This window comes from Chelonoidis abingdonii, chromosome 6 (assembly GCF_003597395.2).
Source record: "Chelonoidis abingdonii isolate Lonesome George chromosome 6, CheloAbing_2.0, whole genome shotgun sequence".
Taxonomy (NCBI): Eukaryota; Metazoa; Chordata; order Testudines; family Testudinidae; genus Chelonoidis; species Chelonoidis abingdonii.
Window position 1 is genome coordinate 42,403,790 of NC_133774.1, and position 23,465 is coordinate 42,427,254.

Sequence of the window (23,465 nt, forward strand, 5' to 3'; positions counted from 1 at the left end):
AAAAAAACCTTGAGGACAAAAACATATTTTGACCACTGCATTTGTGAAGATTACCTGACCACACTTATGCCAATTAGTTTTTAAATATACTAGATCATGAAAATTGAAGTGCATAGTGATAGTGGCAAATAAACAGAAACTACAAATTGTACAATAAAGACATTACATTGTTTGCAGTTTTGTAAAAGGCTGCACAAAAAGTCTAGGTAACATTTTATTAATCACTTCCTGAAATCAAAATATTGTTTGCGCAAATTCAAAGGGTTAGAAGTCAAATAAGAATCTGCAAATCAGTTTTTAAGGGAAGCACAAAATCAATCTCAAACATCTGCTTCCTAGGTATATTTTAAAAATGCATTTCAGACATAAAGCACAATATAGGTTAACTTTTAAAAAAAAGTCTCTGCACTGCTCTTTAGAAATAAATTTTTTAAATGTTTTGCTCCTGGATAAAACAAGATTTAATTAATTTTTTGCTCACAGGCCAGTTTTAAAGGCTCAGATATAAATTTTACATATGCCAATATCACAGTATTCCTAAAAGAGTGTCCTATTATGTCCAAAAATAAAGGGAAAATGAACTACTTAGAAATATAATAACTAGGTATGGGCTTGTCTACATGGCACAGGCAATGCAGGCTATTGGTTGTAATTTCTAAAAGTGCTCTAACATGTTGTGCTCTAACTGGCCATGGTAAAATCTGCTGGCACTGTCTAAGTGTCTAATTCAAGTTAACGGTCTTTCAAACAGGAAAAGGTTAACACAAACGAGGTACCTTTTAGAACATGGCAGCAGAATGTACATGGGGCAGTTAGAGCATAGCACATTAGTGCATTTTACAAATCACACCCCTGTGGCACGCTTTGCCATACTGTATAGATAAGTCCTATGTCTTGTTAAGGAGATACAGCCGTAAGGTTCCGACTATGGACCTAATTCTACTCACTTATACTGATTTTACACCAGTATAAAGGGAGTAATCCTGACACACTGACTCTACATCTGCAATGGGCTTGAGGTAATTTGAAACAAGAAATATTACTATTTAGGTTCCTGATCATCTAGCTATTATAGCCAATGGGAAATTTTGCCACTGACTTCAATGGAGCAGGAGCTGGTTTTTAGACAACAGGGCACATGCTGTGTTACATAATAGAAGAAAAGATTTTTGGTTTTATAACCACTGTGAATTTTATGAAGAGAATGGTGAATGGGGGTTGAAATTATCAAGAGTATCCAAAGTGCCAGTCTTTGATTTCCCTTACCCCATTTTCAAAAGGTGAGTAGGTAATCTTACAATAAATTGACAAAGGTCTGGGACATTACTGTAGAAATCATTGCTCGATTGTCACTTAATACAGATAACAGTATATGCCTTATACACACCCGCCTGAAACCAGTGAGTACATACTCAGTTGAGCTCAGCAGTGCCTCTGCTGCTGCCATGGTACCATGGCTACACTGCTATTTATACACATGCTAGTTCCATGAGAGCTAATGTATGTGTACATGACCAGGGGAATCACACCCATAGCTCATAGTGTAGACACAGCCTTACATCTTTGTATTTTACAAAAAAGAAAAGGAAACTGAAGAATGATAGGTGTTGTGTTTGTCCATGTATGTATAGGGCCACTTTCTGAGTATGATGGAAAACAATCACCATGTGTTTCAAAGTACATTATCAGATCAGTTTTAAAAGACTGTTCTTATTTGTAGCAAATATTTACTATTTCTTCCCTTACTCTGTCCCTTCAAACAAAAAAAAACTCCCAACCAAACAAAAAGAACTCCCACCTTTCTTCTAGCTCAATGTCCTTATTTTTATTCATCAATGTCTCTATTACTGCTTTTAAGTGGTGGCTGATATGGAATTATGTCAAACATGTAGGTTTTTATTTTAATAAAAATCAAGATTTTAGAAAAATTAAAATTAATAAAAACGTTTCAACAAATTTCCTTAAAAATTCCATTGGAAAGCACATTTTAATTAGTTCAAATCTTTCCCTGAACATGTTCGCAATCTGAATATTCTGGTCATGCATGGGAGCTAGCAATCAAAAACTGACTAGAAATGAACTAATCACAAAAGTTTAAACAACTAATCTATCTTCTTGGTCCAACTTGCACAGAATGAAAATAGTGAAACACCATTAATCGCAAAAAACAACATGTAGATTTCCCTCCCACCTCCAAATATTTCATTTTAATAACCTAAGGTGTGGATATTTGTAAATAAATGTACTTTTAAAATATATAGATAATTTTTCTTTAACCTGACAGTATTGTAAAGCACATATAGGATAGATTTGAAAGGTAAACAATCCTAATCTTTCAGGGTAATGAAAGCTGAATGCACTAACTCCTCAGTCGCTACTAGAGGAGTCTGAACTATCAGATGACAAATGTTTTTCTTTTTTTCTCTTCTTTTTTTCTTTTTTGTGATGTTTTCCTTTCTTAGATTTACTCTTTTTCTCCTTTTTCCTTTCTTTTTTGTGAGATTTCTGTTTTTTTGGTTTTGGATCTTCTTCTTCAGTGACACTTGATGAATAAGATCTGTTAAAAAACAAAATTAATACAGATTACATCATCAATCAGGGTATGTATGGGTGAATCATTTATTCACTTTATTTTTCTTTCTACACTGAATTTAATGCTGGAGATTGTATAAACACATGAATTCGTGCAGTAGGTATAGAGGTTGTCCACTCCAGCCTGTAATGGGTAAACCAATCATATCCATGCTCATCCAAACCTTAGCCTCTCAGATGAGGCTGCCTCACCAGGAAAGCAAGGAAAGCACTCCTTAACTAACATTGTTCAGAAATGTGTAGGTTATGTTTGGAAAGAGTTAGTGACTCATGCTTGTAAATTAATTACTAATTGTATCTTAGCGGTTTAAACGTTAATTTTATTTCTTTACTCTGCCTACAGCATTTTTCAAAATATGGAATGTAGACATTTCAAGGTTGAAACTTTATTGATAGGCAAATGGTCTTGTATGTTTAGGTCTTAAAAAAATGGATAGAAAGCATGAAAACAAGGCACACAAGGAGAATGAAACTTTGACCAGAAAACCTACAGTAATAAAATCTAACTTAATACCTTAAAACAAATGGCTGTACTACCATTTCCATTCCCACAATCCCTGCCAATTCAGAGAACAGATGTTACCAGATGCAAAAAGATATATACATTTTGATTAAACTGAACTGTCTGTTTAATAAGAGAGAAATCTGGTGTGACATTTAGAATATTTCATGAATATGCAGTAACTTGGTTTTAAGTACAAAATTTAACAATGCAATGGGGGGAGGGGTCCTCTTTATCTTACTTGAGAATAGCTCCATAAACTTCATTGTTACTGCTTGTGAAAGTAAGGTATGCAGGATTTGGCTAGAAATAGTCAAAGTGCACTAGGGAACTTTTAGTGCACACTAGCAGGGTCCACAAGGACAGTTAGTGTGCAGAATTAACATAGCTACACCTTAATGCCCCAACTGACTTCAATGGGGGTACTCACAGTGCATAAAGTTAAGCTCCTGCATAAATCTTTGTAGGAACAGAGTCTTAGTATGGTGATTGGTAGAATATCAAACAAACAAAGTATTATTTTAAATTCTCATTCTACACAGTTTTATCTTATTGTTTAGAGTAAACAAGAGTTCTCTTTTGGCATTTGTATTTGCAATGTTTATCACTTTTTAGCCATGTTCCTGATTTGTATTCTGTATCAGACATTCAAATTTAGTATATGTGCTTTTGTAGAAGCAAAAATAAAGGTTACCGTGCACAGGATAACACAATTTGGTAAATATATTTTGGACTTTAAAATTATTAAGAAAATTCTGTTTTGGGTTTAATTAGGTATTTGTAAGTTACCTTTTCCTTAATTTCTTTGATTTGGATTTTTCTTTGCTTATTCTTTTTAGATTCTTCTTTTCCTCCTCCTGACTTGTATCTGTGGATATAAAAATTGCATTTTATACAAAACATTTTTCCTTTTTAACTTCAAAATTAATTTAAAAACTCTCATTGAAATCAGTAATTTTTTTTATTGCTAATGTTTGTTTCAAGACCAAAACATTTTGTAACCAAGTGCTATTTTGCAAGTTCATTTCAAATATTTTGCAGAGCAGCCGCACTTTGGTTACACAACTCACATTGTAAAGGACCTGCATCTAAGTACCAAGAATAAAATTAGGTATGTGAAATTGCAAAACTAAACATCTCTGACAATATCTTCTAGACTGAGCACCTAGTCCCATTGGGTAGATAGAAAGATTAACCTAAATAATCTGTATAGAAGCCTGTGGAACCCCATAAGATTGGGTGCCTAATCCATGAACTATTGGAACTCTTATTTACAAAATTTTTCTTAAACATTACATGAATATAGTTGTTACTCTATGGTACTATCATTTTAGATGCAGTTGTGATAAAAAATAAATAGCTGAAATAGGCAGATCTTTTTACAATTTTACCTTTAAAGTAGTACTGAGTGTCAGTGAATGCAATGAGTAATACTAAATGAGCAGTATGGTAATAATAATTAAATAACTGCACTGACTTATTTTGTTTAGCAGAATCCATCCTGAATATACACGATTCTCAAGACTATCCACATTCAAGATCACCATAATTTTCTATAGTTTAAGAGTTATCTCCCTATGATAATGTTTCAGACACATCATGTATGTCACATAGCCACAGTATATCACCTGTAGCAAAAAAAAAAAAAAAAAAAAAAATCCTCATCCAGAAACAGCCATAGATAATTTTGTGATAAGAACCAGAAGATTACAAAAAGAGGTAATTGATGAAAAAATTTCCCTGTTTGTTTATGCAACAAACTCTCCTTTCTGTATGATTGAGAACCCACACTTCATTAACATGGTTCAGTCATTAAGACCAGGATACAGTCCACCCAACAGAGCAGATGTTACACTTTATCCAGCAATTTGCCTGTATGAGATAAATTGAGCAGTGTGCAAAAGGTCTAGAGGGAAAAATTGTTAACCTGAGTCTTGATGGGTGGAGCAATGTCCACAATGATTCTGTTGTATGTGCCTGTGTGACAACAGATTTCAGTTTTAAGAGATATTAGTAAAAAAGATATGTACAACTTATAAATTCAAAATTCATAATATTAAGGTTGCCAGTGTTTATTTTAAGTAATTCCATAACATTAATACCATGACACCAGATGCAAGGATGTATTGTATCTGATTATATTTTCTTCAGCCTCTGAATTAGATTTTTCCCAGGAAACATCTACCTTTTAATGCTGAATTTGTCCATCCAATTAAAAATCGGATGTGACCATCATTCTTTTCTGTCAAAATGACTTTTGAGGTTTAGTGGAACAAGCAGCAGGAAGTGGGAGACATGTTTAAAAAATGAGAGAGAAAACATTCCCAAAAAACCTAGATGAGTTTTCAGAAATGCTGTATAGAGCATCTACAACTTAAGGAAGAACATTTATACTAGACAGGGATAATACAGTATCCTCTAAACATCTATGTACAACTAACTGTTTCTTTCTCGGGCTACATTTACCTTTTTTCCCCGAAATGAGTGTCCATTTAGAGCCATAGTTTCAAAAATCCCTAGGTCCACAAGTACACTTTTTCTGAACAACTTAGCTCCTATTCACAAGTTCAAAAGAAAGGCTTTTTGGGAAAGCAAACTCAGCAACTCATTTTGCCAAAAGAGGTCCAAGCATTTCTTTTGAAGTGTTCTAGCGACATAGGAGGCTATGTTGGAACACATCTCTCTACCTTGTCTTCCTAATGTCATCAGAATAACCACTTCACAGGGTATGTTTACACAGGACTTAGAGGTGTAACTGTAGTTCATGTAGAGATACCCAAACTTGTTTTAATCTTGCTAGAGTGAGTACCAATAGCAGTGAGGTCACAGCAGTAAGGATTTCAGCATGGGTTAGTTGCCCAAGTTAGTACTAGAGTCCCAGGTGTGCTTGCACATCCCATGCTGACACTTGTGCTGCTGTGGCTTCACCATACTACTCACAGTAGCTAGATTAAAGATAGCTTGGGTATGGCTACACCTGCTGCACCTCGACTGCAGTGTAGACATGCACACAGATAGGATTTTGATTATGAAGTGGAGGCAGAGTCTAGAATGAGAGAGCAATAATAACGCAAATAAGTAAAAAACATGAAGAAAAGTGCATCCATATCTAAAACACATGCTCCCAGAATAATAAAGACTAACTGCAAAGTAACAGCAGAATATCATGCCCCAGCATTCCCAAATTGGGGGCTCATAGTATGCTATAACAGATCCCCCATCCACCATCTTTTTGTAGGCTGAAACCTTAGCCCTCCTGCATCACCGTCTGACGAACTTGCATACTGTGGACTAATTAACGCCACCTGTTTTCTCTTTCTCTATAAAGGCAGAGCCTCATTTCCCCAAGACAGAGAGCGAGCAGTTATCTCTCTGCATGTTAACTGTCAAATCAAAACTACCAGCTGCATTCAAACATAATAATGATTAAGACCTAGAGAAGAAACAGACTGAACAAAGAAAAGCATTTAAAGAGGCATCATTTACTTGGGGGAAGGAGAAAGGAAAAGAGAATTGTTTCAGCTTTATGCAGTAAAGAAAGGATAACATCAATGAAATAATGTATATTACTTTCCCTGCAATGGGCATTTGCACATTCCAAAACTCAAAATCTTTTGGATTTAAGAGCATAAATGTAGGCACCCATGCTTGAAAATCTTGGTCAAATGTTTTAAAGTAGAAGCTTTTCTCATTTTCCCACAAGGCGTCAGGGCGGTCTCAAATCTCTTCAGCCTGGAGCCATGCCAGAAAAGCAATTTTTTTAGGTCACTGGATAAGAGAGAGTAAAAAGTAAACTCTAAAGGAGTTAAATGACAGTTAAAGGACTTTAAACAAGACAGCTTCCCATTTTAGGATTAGGCTCTGTTACTTAAAACTTACTCTTTTTCTCTGGTAAGGCCTGCAGTTTCCCCAGCTCCTCTTCCTCGCTGTCTTCACTGCTTGTACTGCTAACGTCTAAAACAATGTCTCTTTTGGGGTCCACACGGAGAAAGTTTCTGCACTCAAATGTCAGATGACCAGCTGAATAAAAATCAAAAGAATAAGCCATGAGCAGAAACACTTCAAATTATAAAATAATGTTAAAGAGTTACTGCTTTGTGCTGAGAAATATGCATTTTAGTATTACATAGATTTCACAAAAGGAATGGACTTTAATTTGGTTTGTCAGTGGGAAAATAAAGGAATATCACTTAAAAAAACTATTGCAAAGTTTGGGGCTGTGTGCATAGCAGAGATGTTTTTGTCTTAGGGAGTGAGGGTTCCAATTAGCATCCAGCGCTATTCCCAATCAATCAATTTATTTTTAGAACCACTTTCCTCAAAGCTTTTGCATAGTTGTCTTCATTATTTGTGAATGTGTCGCATACCCTTCTCTGAAGAACTGATTTCAAGGAAGGTGAAATGTTTTCCAAATTATTATTTTTTTTTTTTTAAAAAAGAGTGAAATGCGAGAGTCTACTCCTTTCCAGTGACAAATTATACCTGCAGTAACCAAAGGTTATCAACTAAAAATGTGTACGCATACTAAGTCATTCATTATTTTCTAAAACATATATGTGTTTCTAGTGCATTACAGACACATTAGGAAAAAGGAATTTGAAGCTAGCTTACACTGAACTTATACTGAAACAGAGGATTGAACCAGGAAGGTACATGTGAGGTGGAAGCAACTACTTGCCATTTAAATAAAAACAAAAAAAACCTCAATATATTCTTTCTATGATCAGCTCAAAAACAAAATTCCAGGATAAATGTGAAATGAACTGTCTTACAATCCTCTCCCAATTACTGTAACAAGCGATAACATTTCTAGCTTAGAGATAATAAATAGACTAATTCCTTTTTAATACAGTCAATATTAGAAATGCTATTCATCAAATAACACTTTGTCTGCAGCAGCAGTTATCCATAGCAGTGTGTATTTTTTTAAAAATTAGGGGCCAAAAATCCTAAGTTTGTATCCAGGCAACAGAAACTCCTAACTCATCTGAAATAATGGACCTGGGGAAAAATGTGAAAAAAGGGAGCTCCAAATATATGATAATTTGTAAAGCTGTTAGTTGAAAAAATAATTTAGCCCCATACAAAAGGGAAAGGCTGCTAGAAGTCTCAAAAGGAACCAGCCTACTTAACTGCTACAAACACAGCTTCTTCACATCAAAGATAATCTCCTGAAGCCAAAGCAGTAGGGAACATTAAAACAGGATAGGTTACTTGGCTTTCCTAATTTCTTTCATAGCCAGAAAGTTTACAGCACCGCACATATCAAACAATTAATTCTATACTAACATCTAATTGCCTTCAGAGGTGTTGACAAGTAAATCAACGCAGTGTCAAAACTTGCTGGAAGAAAGTCTACTACCTCTCTCACCACGTAACCTTTTTCTAAATCAATTAAAAATGGTTTGAAAGGTTTGTCAACAAAATGCTCATTAATAATTAAGGGAATAATTCATTACTTAAAAAGTATCAAATAGGTAATAAGATTTAGTATATTTTTTTTAAAAAAAAAACTATAAATCAGATCAAAACTAATTCTGTGCTAAGATGTTAAGAGAGAATAATCACTGAGCTCCCCATGCAACATAACATACAATGGAAATGATAAAGAACAGCTACAGTACTTGCAAGGTAGTGTGTTATGGTAGTGTCTTCCAAAGTGTGGGCATGCAAAGGAACAGTGTTCTTGGGCAGGAAGAAGGGGAGGAAAAGCCCTTGAATTGTTCTTTAAAGTCTCAGCTTTCATTTAAAAAAAAATCTATATCTGATATAGTTGTGAAGAAAACATTCAAAACGTGAAATGACTGTAACCAATTCAAAAATTCTTGTTTGAGCTTGCAGAGAGCCTGATACAATAGTTCTCAGATGTGAACTGCTCATTCATCAAAATGGCAACTCTGATACCAATGAGGATACTTTAAAATGTCAAATTTGTTAGCCATTTCACTTCTCACTGAAACATGTAGGAAAGAAGTAGTATCTTATTATTAGGGCCCTATCAAATGCACGGTTCATTTTGATCAATTTCACTGTCAGAAGGCTTTAAATTTAGTCAATTTCATGTTTTAGATGTTTACATCTGAAATTTCACTGTGTTGTAACCTTGGAGGTCCCAACCCAAAAGGTACCGTGAGGTGGGTCTGATCCCCTTGCCCTTGAGCAGCCCTTCAGGTGAAGAGGAAGTCCTGTCCCTCCCCAGCCCAGCAGGGATTTGCAGCTAGTGCCCCAGCCAGGGGCTTCTCCCAGCAGCGGGGTAGATCAGACCCACCTCCACAAGCCTCCTCCGGCTGCACTGGGATGGGGCCCCACCCCAAAGCTTCCTGAAGCAGGGGAAGGCACTCGGAGAGTAGCTGTGTTGCTCCCAAGAGTAGCTGTGCTGGGGAAGGACAAATCCTGTCCCTCCCCAGCCCAGCCAGGACTTGCAACTAGGTGCCCCAGGCTGGGGCACTCCCAGCAGCACAGGGAAGATCAGATTTCACAGGGAAAGGCTTATTTCATGGCCCATGACACATTTTTCATGGCCGTGAAATTGGTATTATGATAAAGATCTACACTGAGGTTTCCCACAGTGTGGGAGTAGGGAGCAGATAAAAAAGTATAAATTATGATAGGCAGGCTTTTAACAACGAATTGCAGAGGAGGTGTGTTTGTGTATGTCTGCGTGTGGAGGGGGAGCTGTTTCATTTTCCCAAAGAGAGAGCTCAGCTTTCAGAAGTTTGAGAGAAACTGAACTCTCAGCATCTTTTTACTGTCTTCATACTTACGATAGCCACACTTCTTGCATCCTGCCCTGATATTATCCTTATTTCCACCTGAAAGCAAACACACTTCCATTAATATTGGGTGCTACTAATTAGAACTTAGTTTCTTTTAATCCTTTTTATATTTGACTTCACACCACGTTAAAGTATATACGCATTCTGTATTGATTTATTCATTAGAAACGTCTATTAGAAAACCTAATACCTGGTCTATTGTCTGGCTATGCCGGAAGGACAGGAAACACTGGATGTGTTTTAATTAGGCTGCAACTTTATTCCTAAATGTCTGGGAGTACCTGGCAGATAAAAGTTTACAGTGCAGATAATTCTCTACTTATTTACATACACCCTGTGACAGCACTCCTCTTTACCCCTCCTGGTCCTCAGCAATCCCACTGCTGGGACCTCTCACCCGCTCCCCAAATGAAGGGGGCTGACTCCCTGTCGTACCAGTCCCTAAACACCCATTTCCACTCCTTTAAAGAATACCTCCTTTAAATCCTCTCTCAATCTATTTTATCTGATCACTGTATCCATTCCCTATGGAGTACCTGCACTGGACATCTGCCACAAGGAGATGCCTGCCTTCCCCCATATCTAGCCGGGTTCCCAGAAATCTTCTGATGCCTTCTTCAATACCAGCCAAAAACATATCGGCTTCTAAGTCTGCAGGTCAACCCCAGCCACCCTGAATAACTCTTGCCCGATATGCTACGTAAGGATGAGAAATCACCAACTCCCTTATGCCATCCATGATTTTGGCCACTTCCCTGTTCGCAGACCTCCTACCCTTGTCAACTCATGGAGGCTTCACAGCTTCCTGCCATACCCTGTATCACAACCTGCCCATCCAAATAGTTTTTACTCCTGGGAAAAGTTCCAGGATCTGGCTCAAGTTGCTCTTAGCTCTGAACATTAAGTCCACCCCTTTACACATTCCTAAACCATTCCCCGAGGTGAATGTCAATCATATCTGGTGCTTGCACACAGGCCACTACACTATCAGAAGGGGCATAAGCTGTTCCCATAACATGCACCTCCTCTCACCCTTTTTACTTATTTTGGTAATGTAAAGGGAAACAGAATACTATGGTGTTACAACATCTCCAAAGTCATTTTTCTACAGTGTATCCTATCACATTAATCCTGATACTCTATCTTAAAACAATTAGTGCCAAGTACTTTTAAATAAATCCACTCTGAATGACTAGAATAATCTATTTTAATGATGTTTTGCATTTTTATTTTTTATTTCTTTTCCTAAAGCATGGGAACAAATGAAAATCAGCCTACCGTTAAAATATGTTGATTACAACTAAATATAGCTTTTAAACTAAATGTGGGGCTTCTTTTTGCTATCTATATACATTTTTGCAAGCAATTATATAGCTTTATTTACATTTAGAGTCTTAATTTTTACTTTTTTATTTTAGAAAATGGTGATTGATGCATGTCTTATTTACCAGATTTTGTCACTAATGATTTTTGTCAAGCTCTAGTTGGATAGACAATAAAATTCAACTAAGAATTTCCCCAAACAACATTTTTAATTAAATAAAACCACCTTGAATATGCTGGATACATAGGAAAAAAAAGTTTATCATAATATGTTTTGCCTTTAAGGACACGTCTATACTGCAATTAAAAACCTGCAGCTGGCCTGTGCTAGCTGATTTGGGTTCACGGGGCGTAGGGTAAAGGGCTGTTCAGTACTCAGTGTAGCCATTTGGGCTTGGGCTGGAGCTGGTCTCTAGCATACTGTGAGGGGGCAGGGTTCCAGAGCTCAGGCTCCAGCCTGAACCAAAACACAATGAAACAGCCCTTTACCCCAAACCCTGTGCGCCTATGTCAGCTGGCATGAGTCAGCCAGGGGTTTTTAATTTCTGTTTAGAAATACCCTTAAACTAACAAATTTATTAATATATTCTTTGTTTATCTATAGTTAGTGAATTTAACTGATTGTTTCTGGTCGCCATGTCCTTCAAGACTTTAGAACTAGTATATAGGTAAATGAAGCTTCAGTTAGGTAAGCTTACCTCATATAACATGATAAAGGCCTAATCCTTACTCGGTGGATAATTGATTAGCAATTAGTGTATAAATAGATGCATGAGTAATATATGAGCAATATATATGTAGATTCTCAAAGTCTGCATAATTGAGTATGGTTATGACCTCTGTATAATCTTTCGAGATAGGACAGCATGAACAAAGGTTCCTGGCAATGAACTATAACATCTGGACATTCTGTTATTGAGTTTTTGGTGTATCTAGGGAAAATGAGGGAAGTTTCTGTCAGATAACTAGAATTGATAGTTTTGTTATTGTTAAAAATTTAGAAAAACATGTTATACAACTTAGTGTGTAATCAAGGATTATCATATAGGGTGGTAAATATTACCAAATAAAAAAGGAGCGATTGTGCTAAAGAATAAGGAGTGTTGATAAAATGTGATATGTAATATTGTATATAAAAGATCACGTTGGGACCTGAGGTCCCTGTCTATCTGACAGATAATTCATTAGCCTGCACCTTCCACCTGATCACTGAGGTATGGCACTCTGTACCTGTGTGAATGAAACCTGGATACTGGATTCAAGAACTCAGGGTTAGCAGCAGTCTATCAGCTTTCCTTGGGTTTGTGAGTAAACCTGTGGGTCTTGCCAAATGTGGTTCTGAAATATCACTAAATAGTAGAGATCATCCTCTTACACCTTGTTTTTTATTTACAGATTGGAAGAGGAAAACAAGCTTTCCTACATTTCCAACTCCCAATAAGTTTTTTAACTTTGAATGAAGTAGTCATTGAACTGAATTAGCTGAAATACACTGAAATGAAGAAAATACTCTCTCTGCATCTACAGAAGAGGCTACTGCTGTCAAAAGCTGATTTAGCACTTCAGCAAAAACTGGTTCTAGGTGCTTAGCCAGTGACTTCCACCAGTTCAGAGCTTTGACTTTCTTTAATACTTTATCAGGAAATGTACTGATTAATAGTATTTCTTGTATTTTTGATTTTAATAGATTATAATAAGTTTAGGCCCTAACATAGATTGTCAATTTAAAAATTAATTTTCAACCAATTTTTTTTAATGATATCTGTATGTAAATTAAAAAAAATCCGATTTAAATCCAAAATCCAATTTAGATAAAAAAATGATTTAAGAAAACACAAAACAGATTTTCATTCACCCTACAATCATTACAAATTATATAAAATTTGTCATATGCCCTCATGCATTAATTGTACATACATATTTCCACAGATACAAAATCTAAATTATGATTTCTAGACTGCGAGTTAAACACAAATCAGGGTGTGGTCGATTAATGGCAGTTAACTCATGCGATTAACTCAAAAAATTAATCACGATAAAAAAATTAATCGTGATTAATCACACTGTTAAACAATAGAATACTTATTGAAATTTATTAAATATTTTTGGATTTTTTCAATATTTTCAAATATATTGATTTCAAATACCACACTAAAGTGCACAGTGCTTACTTTATATTATTTTTTATTAGAAATATTTGCACTGTAAAAATGATAAACAAAAGTAATATTTTCAATTCACCTCATACAAGTACTGTAGTGAAATCTCTTATCATGAAAGTGCAACTCACAAAGGTAGGGTTTGTTTTGTTATACAATTGCACTCAAAAATAAAACAATGTGAAACTTTAGAGCCTATAAGTCCGTGCCATCTTTCCTCTTGTTCAGCCAATCGCTCGGACAAACAAGTTTGTTTACATTTGCAGGAGATAAGGCTGCCAGCTTGTTTACAATGTCACCTGAAAATGAGAACAGGCATTCACATGGCACTGTTGTTGTCTGTGTCGCAAGATATTTACGTGCCAGAGGCGCTAAAGATTCAAATGTCCCTTCATGCTTTGACCACCAATCCAGAGGACATGCATCCATGCTGACGATGGGTTCGGCTCAATAACGATCCAAAGCAGTGCAGACTGATGCATGTTCGTTTTTATCATCTGAGTCAGATGCCACGAGCAGAAGGTTGATTTTCTTTTTGGGTGGTTCGGGTTCTGTAGTTTCCGCATTGGAGTGTTGATCTTTTAAGGCTTCTGAAAGCATGCTCCACACCTCATCTCTCTCAGATTTTGGAAGGCACTTCAGATTCTTAAATTTTAGGTTGAGTGCTGTAGCTATCTTTAGAAATTTCACACTGGCTTTGTCAAATCTGCAAGTGTTCTTAAAATGAACAACATGTACTGGGTCATCATCTGAGACTGCTATAACATGAAATATATGCAGAAGGTGGGTAAAATAGAGCAGAAGACATACAATTCTCTCCCCAAGAAGTACAGTCACAAATTTAATTGACACATTATTTTTTTAACAAGCGCCATCAGCATGGAAGCATGTCCTCTGGAAAGGTGGCCGAAGCATGAAGAGGCATACAAATGAGTTAGCATATCTGGCACGTAAATATCTTGTAATACCAGCTACAAAACTGCCATGCGAACGCCTGTTTTCCCTTTCAGGTGACACTGTAAATAAGAAGCAGGCAGCAGTATCTCCTATAAATGTAAACTAACTTGTCTGTCTTAGTGATTGGATGAACAAGAAGTAGGACTGAGTGGACTGTAGGCTCTAAAGTTTTACATTGGTGAATTAAAAATTAATATTTATTTTGTTTACCATTTTTATAGAGCAAATATTTGTCACTGAAAAAAGAATAAAAAGTGAGCGCTGTACATTTTGTATTCTGTTTTGTAATTGAAATCAATATATTTGAAAAAATAGAAAAACATCCAAAAATATTTAATAAATTTCATTTGGTAGTCTATTGTTTAACAGTGTAATTAAAACGTGAGTTAATCACATGAATTAACTGCAATTAATCGACAGCCCGACTTTTAATATTTTGTTTTTGATATCTTAATTTAGTAACTCAACGTCTTAGCTGATGCTTTCATGCAGAAATAGTTTCATTTGTGGTATTAAGGTAGAATATGTTATATCCTTTGTAAAGCAATAAGCTAGGGTGTAAAAAAATTAAAGAGGGTAGACACAAGCACAGGTCAGATAACATCAGAAATCAGACACTGAGAATTCTGCCTATGGTAGGATATTCTGTACAAAAAAATCTGAAGAATTTAGCCTTCTGAAACTGATGTTAAACTTGCACACTAATTTCATTTGTGCATTTTTCTGATTCTTTTGTCATGGCTGCTTAATTGAGTTGAAAAGACATCAGAAGATATTCAAAGCTCATTATTAATTACAGAATACTTCTGCAGACTTAAATTGAAATTACATATACAAAATTCTTGACACAAACACCCCCCCCCCCAATTATCATATATCATTAATATTACCCTAGTGTCTATGAGCCCTAGTCATGGATCTGGACTCCACTGCATTAGGTGCTTTTCAAATACAGAACAAAAAGACAGTTCTTTTGTCCCCAAGGAACTCACAAGAAACAAGCTATCTGACTGCCCATTTCTTCTTTGCTTACACTGACATGACATAAACTTCATTATGGAGCAGCTGCAGGCACTTCATAGTTAACTATAAACTGATTCTCCCCTAAACTCCCCTCCTACTCCTCCTGCACGGCAATGGAAAAATAAATAGTGGCCTCATAAAAATAATAAAATAAAAATAACCAGATTTTAAATGGGAACTTCAAAATAGTACATCTGCTCCTAGCAAGCTATCTTTGGCTTGCTGGAAAGCTCACTGTCTTCATGAAGCTCTGCAGAACACGAAGAACCCATCAAATCCACTCATAAGAGTTTTAGAAAGCTAATTTGCCAGTGTATTAAAGGACATTGACAAGCTATGCAATGCAGGGCACATATATATTATAAAGCAGAGTTTTCTGCCAGTCTCATTTCCTCCCTGACACACATCTCGTTCAGACTCCCTAAATTCAGCAGGAGGATTCCCACTTCAGAACACCGGTTGAAGTCTTCAGAAGTGGGACACTTGCCTAGAAGGATGGTGAGATGTGGCAAGCTGCAAGACCACAGGACTTAGGTATGGCAGAGAGGGAAGAGACCGTTGAGGAGGTGGCAATCTCTCATACTTGTTTGTTCTCTGTGTATGGGCTGCATAGCTGGCTGTGGGCCCCTGAGTAATCAGCTGAGACAGCTCTGTTTGCTGGTGTCTTGGTAACCATGACCTGAACCATGTGGTTCTGACCCTTTTACCTTTGATCAGCCTTGCAGTTTGAAGTCTCAGTAGTTAATTACTCCCTGGTAGTGATGCGTGGGGCTGAGCTGAGCTAAGCTAAGCAGGGAGACTTGGTATAAAAAGTCACTTGAGAGGTGAAATCAAGAGCTGTGAACAGAGGTAGCTAACATGATAGTTTTGAAAGGAGTTCAGGAAACATAAATATCTCAGGTTCCTGGAAGAGATAAACTGGTCACCAAGGAGTCAGAGAGAAAGGAACTCGGCAAAGGCGTAGCAGTTCTTGATGACCAAAGGCAGAAGTCAAGGTGGCTTTCTGCACAGTTGGAGGCTGACAAAGATGGGTAGGCTGCAGCCACCAGAGAGAAGAGGACCTAGGAGGAATTCCACACAGCTAGAAGTTTACCATTGATACCAGGTCCTCAATGTGGAAACTGTGGAAGATCTCTCTGAAGATCTGGCTGGTCCATGGAACAGAGAGATGTACAGGACACACCTGTGGATGTCTGCTTGGCCCAACCTGTAAGAAAACAAGCTTGCCCACAAAGAGATCTTCAACTGGCCAAGGAAGATTGATGATCTTTGTTGGGGATTCTACAACAAGAAGAATAGAAAGAACATTCTGCCAAGGACTGACAGACAAAAGGCAGCATGCTGCCTTCCCAGAGCCAAGAACTGTCATGTCACACTAAGATTGGAGAGGCTTCTGAAGTTGATGAGTAAGGATCCACTGGTGATAGTCAACATCAGCCCTAATGCCACTGCACTGTGGTATATCTCATAGATGATAGATGACTTCAGGGAACTCAGAACACTGCTGAAGAAGGAGAATGTCCAAGTGATCCTCTGTCTTCCTTCACCAAAGGACATGGAGGATCTCCAAGAAGTCAAAATATCTAAAAGTGAACCTCTGGCTAGGCAAGTGGTGAGGATGTAGGGTTTTAACTTTATGGAATATTGGTCCACTTATGGGGAGAATTGGCTGTATAGTTTGGATTGCCTTCATCTCAGTAGAAAGGGAACCAATTTTCTCAGGGACAGGCTGGCTACAGTAGTTAGGAGGGCGTTAAACTAATAACAAAAGGAGAGAGTAAGAAGAGGGAAGAAATGGGCTTTCATTTAGCACAAAATTGAGATGCTGTGAACACAATTAATCAAGAAACCAAAGGACAGGAAGAGAAAAAAAAATTCTTTAATTATGTATACGCCAATGCTAGGAGCCTGAAATTGCTCAGTTGGTGCCAGAAACCTGATGGAAATATTTGCACAATTGGAATGCAAAAATCAATGGCTATAATTTATTTAAGAAATATCAAGTGGGCAAAAGGGAAAGGGTAGTGGCGCTCTGTCAAAAATGACATTATCTGTTTCCAAATCAATGAGAACTCCAAAGAAAGTGATCCATAAGCATTCAGAGTCAATGTACTAACAGATATATTCCCATTTTGTGCTTTTGGTTATTGTCTGCTACAGACTACCAAACCACACTAAGGAACAGGGTGACCTGCTTGTTAAACACACATCTATAATATATAGGAAAAAAAGTTGTGTGATCATGGGGGCCTTAAGTTTGAGTGATATATGGAGGTCACATACTGTCAGTATTAATACAACTTCAGAATATTTAAAAATTCTAGATGACAATTTCCTAACTCAAGAAGTATTGCATCCAACATGGGCAAATTCTATATTACATCTCATCTTTACAGATAAAGAGGAATTCATCACAGAACTAAAAATTAGTGGTAGCTTAGGTACAAGTGATTACGATTTGATCACATTTGTTAGATGCAGGCAGAATAAAATCCAAACCAGTAATATATGCACTTGGTGCTTTTAAAAGGCAAATTTCACAAAACTAAAAACAATTATGAGCCATATCAGCTGCGAGGAAGAATTTAATCACAAAAATGTGAATAATAATTGGGAATTGTTTAAGAACACTTTACTAGATGCCACAAAAGCCATAATACCACAATCCAGAAAAGCCGTACTGGTTAAAAAAATGACCTGTCTTAAAGGGGAAGTGAAGGGGGCTATAGAAAATAAAACAATATATAACAAATGAAATAAAAGGGAAGTTAGCAATAATGAATATAAATCAGAAGCTATGAATGGTAGACAATTGATAAGGGAAGCAAATGGCCAGCAGAGTTAAGTACAAAAAGGATGAGTTTTTTTAAAAAGAATATAAAGAACCCTAACAATGGTTTTGGACTATTAGTAAATGGAAATGGTGGAATTATTATTATAACACAGAAAAGGCAAAACTGTTCAATAAATATTTCTTTTCTGTATTTGGAGATAAACCAGATGATTTAGTCATCTCATATGATGATTACACTCTTTCCATAAAGATCTCTCATGAGGATGTTAGACGGCAGCTATTAAAGTCAAACATTTTTAAGTTAGTAAGTCCAAATAGCTGAAACTCTTAAATGCAAGCTTTCACCTTTATTCAACTGCTCTTCTACTAAAAGTTAATTTTATTTCCATACTGAGAAAACTTGGATACAGCGCTATTTAAGCTCTACATTAAGCAGAGGTAGAACTGGATATCATCTATATACCGCTGGCAATTCAGCCTGTATATTGTCACCAGCATTCCCAGTGGTTTCACATAGATATGGAATAAGGTGAGGAAAATAACTGAACCTTTTGAGACACTGACTGCAGACAGAGGCTATGGAGGTGGAGAAACCGTTGCCCATAACAACCCTTTGGATTTGGTTTGAGAGAAAGGACTGTAATCATTTCAGGATATTTCTATTCATCTCCACACTTACTGGGCTGCAACGGGAGTATTTGGTGATGTTGCAGAGAGACCCAGCAGAATCTCCTTCCCTTGCCTATGATCAGGAATAGATCATCCAAGAAGCCAAATGCTGTGTCTGCCTGCCTCTCTTTTTGAAACTTATGACTGGGGAAAATAGGGATTAATATGAGAATGGAAAGATGCATGACGAACTGGTTAAAGGGGAGACTACAACTGGCCATAGCAAAACCTGAACTGTCAGGCTGGAGGAAGGTTACTAGTGGAGTTCCTCAGGGATCAGTCTTGAGACCAGGCTTATTTAACATTTTATTAATGACCTTGGCACAAAAAATGGGAGTATGCTAATAAAATTTCCAGATGACACAAAGTTGGGAGGTATTGCCAATATGGAGGAGGACTGGATCATCATACAAGAAGGGTGGATGACCTTGAAAACTGGAGTAATAGTGTTACCCAGAATGTGGCAATACTGCCATCAGCCATCTTGTATGTTCAGTCACTGCTAGCTGAAAAACCAAACTCCACATAGCATAGCTAGGAATAATTTTGGCCCTGAGAAGCAAGAACGTGCAGTTGCATGTTTGCAGTTCTACTAATCAGAATAGGAAGATGAGACAAGGAGTTAGTGAAAATAGAAGGAACGTTTGGACAGCCGACCTTGGTTTTAAGTGCCTCTGACACACGTTTTATTGTTATGACGAGCAATGCTTTGATACGAGATAATGAGTAGTTTGCCGAAATTACAAGAATTGGTAACCCTTTAGGGGTTACTATGATGACCCACTAGGAGTCACTGTAAGTTATATGCTTTGTTTAAAGTTAGCTCTAAAGGATTAGGTGAAAGAATATGCTTTGGATCAGACTGAAGAAACTTTTCTTTAGACAAGAATCTGACACCTAAGTTCCCCAGCAGCTAGATGCAAGGAGGGTCCCCGAAAGGCTGCGTGTTGATTCCTCAAAACCATCTTAAACTTTGGTAGATTCAGACCTAAATCTGAATGTACTGCTACAGTATGTGTGTGCGTGCGCATGTGCTTGAGACCTGATAAAAAAGTAGTTTTAGGTAAAAAAAAACACTCTAGTTTGTGCCAATCATTGATCAAATGGAGGAGCTGTGTCCCCACTGATTTATTCCTGACACTGCCTGGAGAGAAACAGTTAAATTACCACTGCTTTGGCTTTTGAAAATCCTAGGTAACAATAGCAATAGGATGAAATTTACAAGTGCAAAGTGCAAGCTCATGCACCTAGGAACAAACAATAAGATTTTTTTTTCTATAAGCTGGGGACATACCAGTTGGAAATGACAGAGGAGGAAAAAGACTTGGAGTTTTGGTCAGTTACAGGATGACCATAAGCCACCAATGTGATGTGGCCATCAAAAAAAGCTAATTCAATCCTAGGATGCATCAGGTAAGGTATTTACCGCAGATATAAGGAAATGTTATTACCATATTACAAACCACTGGTGAGATCTCATCTGTAATACTTAAGAAAGATGAATTCAAACTGGAACAAGTGCAGAGAAAGGTTACTAGGGTGATCAGAGGAATGAAGAACATACTTTTGAGGAGACTTAGGGTATATTCACATAGCAAAAAAAACCCCCTGGCTTACCCATGCCAGTCAACATGGGGGGTGAGGGGGCTGTTTCATTGCTGTGTGGACTTCTGGGCTTGGACTGGTGCCCAACTTCTGGGACCCTCCCACCCCGCAGGGTCCTAGAGTCTGGGCTCTGGTCCGAGCCCAGAAACAGACACAGCAATGAAACAGCCTCGCCGCCTGAGTAGGCTGGCACGGACTAGCTACAGGATTTTCTTGCTGCATAGACATACTCTTAAGGAGCTTGACTTGTTTAGCCTAACCAAATGAAGGCTGAGGGGAGATATGACTGCTTTCTACAAATACATCAAAGGAATAAAAAGGGAGAAGAGCTATTTAAATTAGGGACTAATGATGGCACAAGAGCAAATGGCTATAATCTGTCCATCAACTGGTTTAGGCTTGAAATTAAACAAAGATTTCTAACGATCAGAGTGAGGTTCTGGAATCAATGAATCAGAATATTAGGGTTGGAAGAGACCTCAGGAGGTCATCTAGTCCAATCCCATACTCAAAGCAGGACCAACACCAACTAAATCATCCCAGCCAAGGTTTTGTAAGGGCCTCTAAGGATGGAGATTCCACCACCACCCTAGGTAACCCATTCCAGTACTTCACCACCCTCCTAGTGACACAGTGTTTCCTAATATCCAACCTAGACCTCCCCCACTGCAACTTGAGATCATTGCTTCTTGTTCTGTCATCTGCTATCACTGAGAAAAGCCTAGCTCCATTTCTATGGAACCCCCCTTTCAGGTAATTGAAGGCTGCTATCAAATTCCCCCTCACTCTTCTCTTCTGCAGAGTAAATAACCTCTATTCCCTCTGTCATAAGTAGATAGGTAAGGGTTAATTTTCTTTTACCTGTAAAGGGTGAACAAAGGGGGAACCAAACACCTGACCAGAGGACCAATCAGAGACCTGGATTTTTTTTAAAAGTCTGGGAGGGAACTGGAAACTCGGGGTCTTTTTGTTTTCCTCGGCTGTGAGTAAACAAGCTTTTCTTCTACTCTGTCTTCTTTCAATATTCTACTATCAAGTGTGAGTACAAAGGAACAAGGTAATAGGCTGTTATGTACTTTCGTTTGTAACTTACATGTGTGTGGATTTTGCTGGACTGGTTAATTGGCGCTATCTTTTAATCAGACGGTTTTTTCTACTTTTTTTGAAGCCATATCCCCTGTATTGAATTTCTTAATGCAGTTTAGTTATGTAGTTCTTTCTTTTTCTATATAAGTTTTCTTTAAACACTTGTGGGAGTTTCTTTCCTAGTGAGGCAAAGGGAGGAATTTCTGTGCCCGTGAGCTCTGTCTACCTCTCGTGTGACAGGCTAACGGGAGGGGAGCCCATGCTCTGTTGTTTACTTTTCCATTGTCCCAGGGGGGAACAAGCTATGGGAAAAAGTTATAGGGGAAAGAGGAGAATCAACCTCTGTTCTCTTGTGTTTGAGGTTTTTTCTAGTTACTGCTACGAGACAAAGGGAGGGTGAATCTCTTTTGTGTGAGTTTAACTAGGTTGAATGCATAGCCTCATGGGGGAGTAGATTATCCTCGCTGGGTTGTATTCAAGGAGCTTAGTAAGGCATTGCTCGCGCTAACCCAGGAAAGGGGGGGAAGCTGGGGGATGAGATAGGGAGACCCAGGGGGCTCTGGGTCTTGTGGGGTCCCCCAGGGATAAGTTGGGGCGACTTGGGGGCTGATAGGAGCCAGAATCCTATCTGGTGGCAGCAAGATAAGATCCAAGCAGGTACAAGCTTGGGGGGAATCATAGTAAGCACCCAGATTTTGGACGCTAAAGTCCAGATTTGGGATAGATGTTTACCACACCCTCAGCCTCTCTTCTTAAGTCACGAGCCCCATCCCCCTAATCATTTTTGTTGCCCTCCGCTGGACTCTATCCAATTTGTCCACATCCCTTCTATAGCGGGGGGACCAAACCTGGACACAATACTCCAGGTGTGGCCTCATCAATGTCGAATAGAGGGGAATAATCCCTAAGGGAAGCAGTGAGGGCAAAATCTCTAACTGGTTTCAAGACAGAGCATGATAAGTTTATGGAGGGGATGCTATGATGAAAAAGCCTACAATAGTATATGGCCCATCTACAACTCTTAGTAACAAATATCTCCACTCCAACAGCCAGAGATTTGTCATTAGACAGGGAGCATATTTTTTCCACAGGTATCTAGCTGATGTGTTTCATGAACCTGCTCAGAGTCTAACGGATTGCCATATTTGCAATCAGAAAAGAGCCAGACTGGGGATTTTCACTTTCCTCTGCAGCATGGGGCTCAGGTCACTTGTTCTGTTACAGTACTGTAAATGATGGATTCTTTGTAATCTGACGTCTTTAAATCATGATTCAAGGACTTCAGTAATTTAGCCAAATTATGGTTTTATTACTGGAGTGGCGGGTGAGATTATGTAGCCTGCAATGTGCATGCCAGATTAAATAATCACGATGAGCTCTTCTGGCCTTAACCTATCAATATAAACCAACTTTTCCAAAACATGAAATCTGGATTTCTTTCCTTCAGTCTGTTTTGTGGCTACTTCCCCTCCAGGCTGATACACGGTCCCCACTCGCTTTCTGGTTCTTTTAAAGCTTCACTTTGTGTTCTCACCCTGGCCACCTTTTTGTAGGCTTGGCCCATCTGGTCTGGTCTCCCATCTCGTCTATGGGGGCATCCTCCCCTCCGCCCCCTGCTCTTTACTCACTCTCCCAGGAGGGGTCCTGCCCCCTTCAAGTAAGGGCGACCGGATGTTTCACTGTGGGGCGGCCCCAGACAGCCAAGCTCCCTTCCTTGCCTCCCGCGCCAGGTGTATCACGGTCTCCTCGGGTGCCCGCTCCCCCCACGCCAGGACAGGCCTCTCACCTGGCAGGGCCATGGGGCCAAGGGCCCTGCAGCGTCTCCCCCAGCAGAGTCGAACCCAGGCGGTAGCGCTTCCCGGCCGGAATCCTTTGGGCGGCGCACTCCGGGCCGTACCATTAGACAGGGCGAGGAGGGGTGACCGAAATCACCCCGCTGACAGGCGGAGGAGCCGGGTCAGCCTCAGGATTAAGAGGCG

General features: G+C 38.4%; 1 protein-coding gene across 1 annotated transcript; it reads right to left on the bottom strand.

Annotated features, from left to right (window-relative positions):
• Positions 1–201: 201 nt before the first annotated feature.
• Positions 202–23,390, bottom strand: SREK1IP1 (SREK1 interacting protein 1). The gene is made up of 5 exons (XM_032794809.2): positions 23,273–23,390; positions 9,859–9,906; positions 6,974–7,114; positions 3,884–3,962; positions 202–2,557 (listed from the first exon to the last, which is right to left on the bottom strand). The coding sequence occupies exons 1-5, from the start codon at positions 23,283–23,285 to the stop codon at positions 2,368–2,370; spliced, it is 471 nt and encodes a 156-aa protein (XP_032650700.1). The 5' UTR covers positions 23,286–23,390; the 3' UTR covers positions 202–2,367.
• Positions 23,391–23,465: the final 75 nt, after the last annotated feature.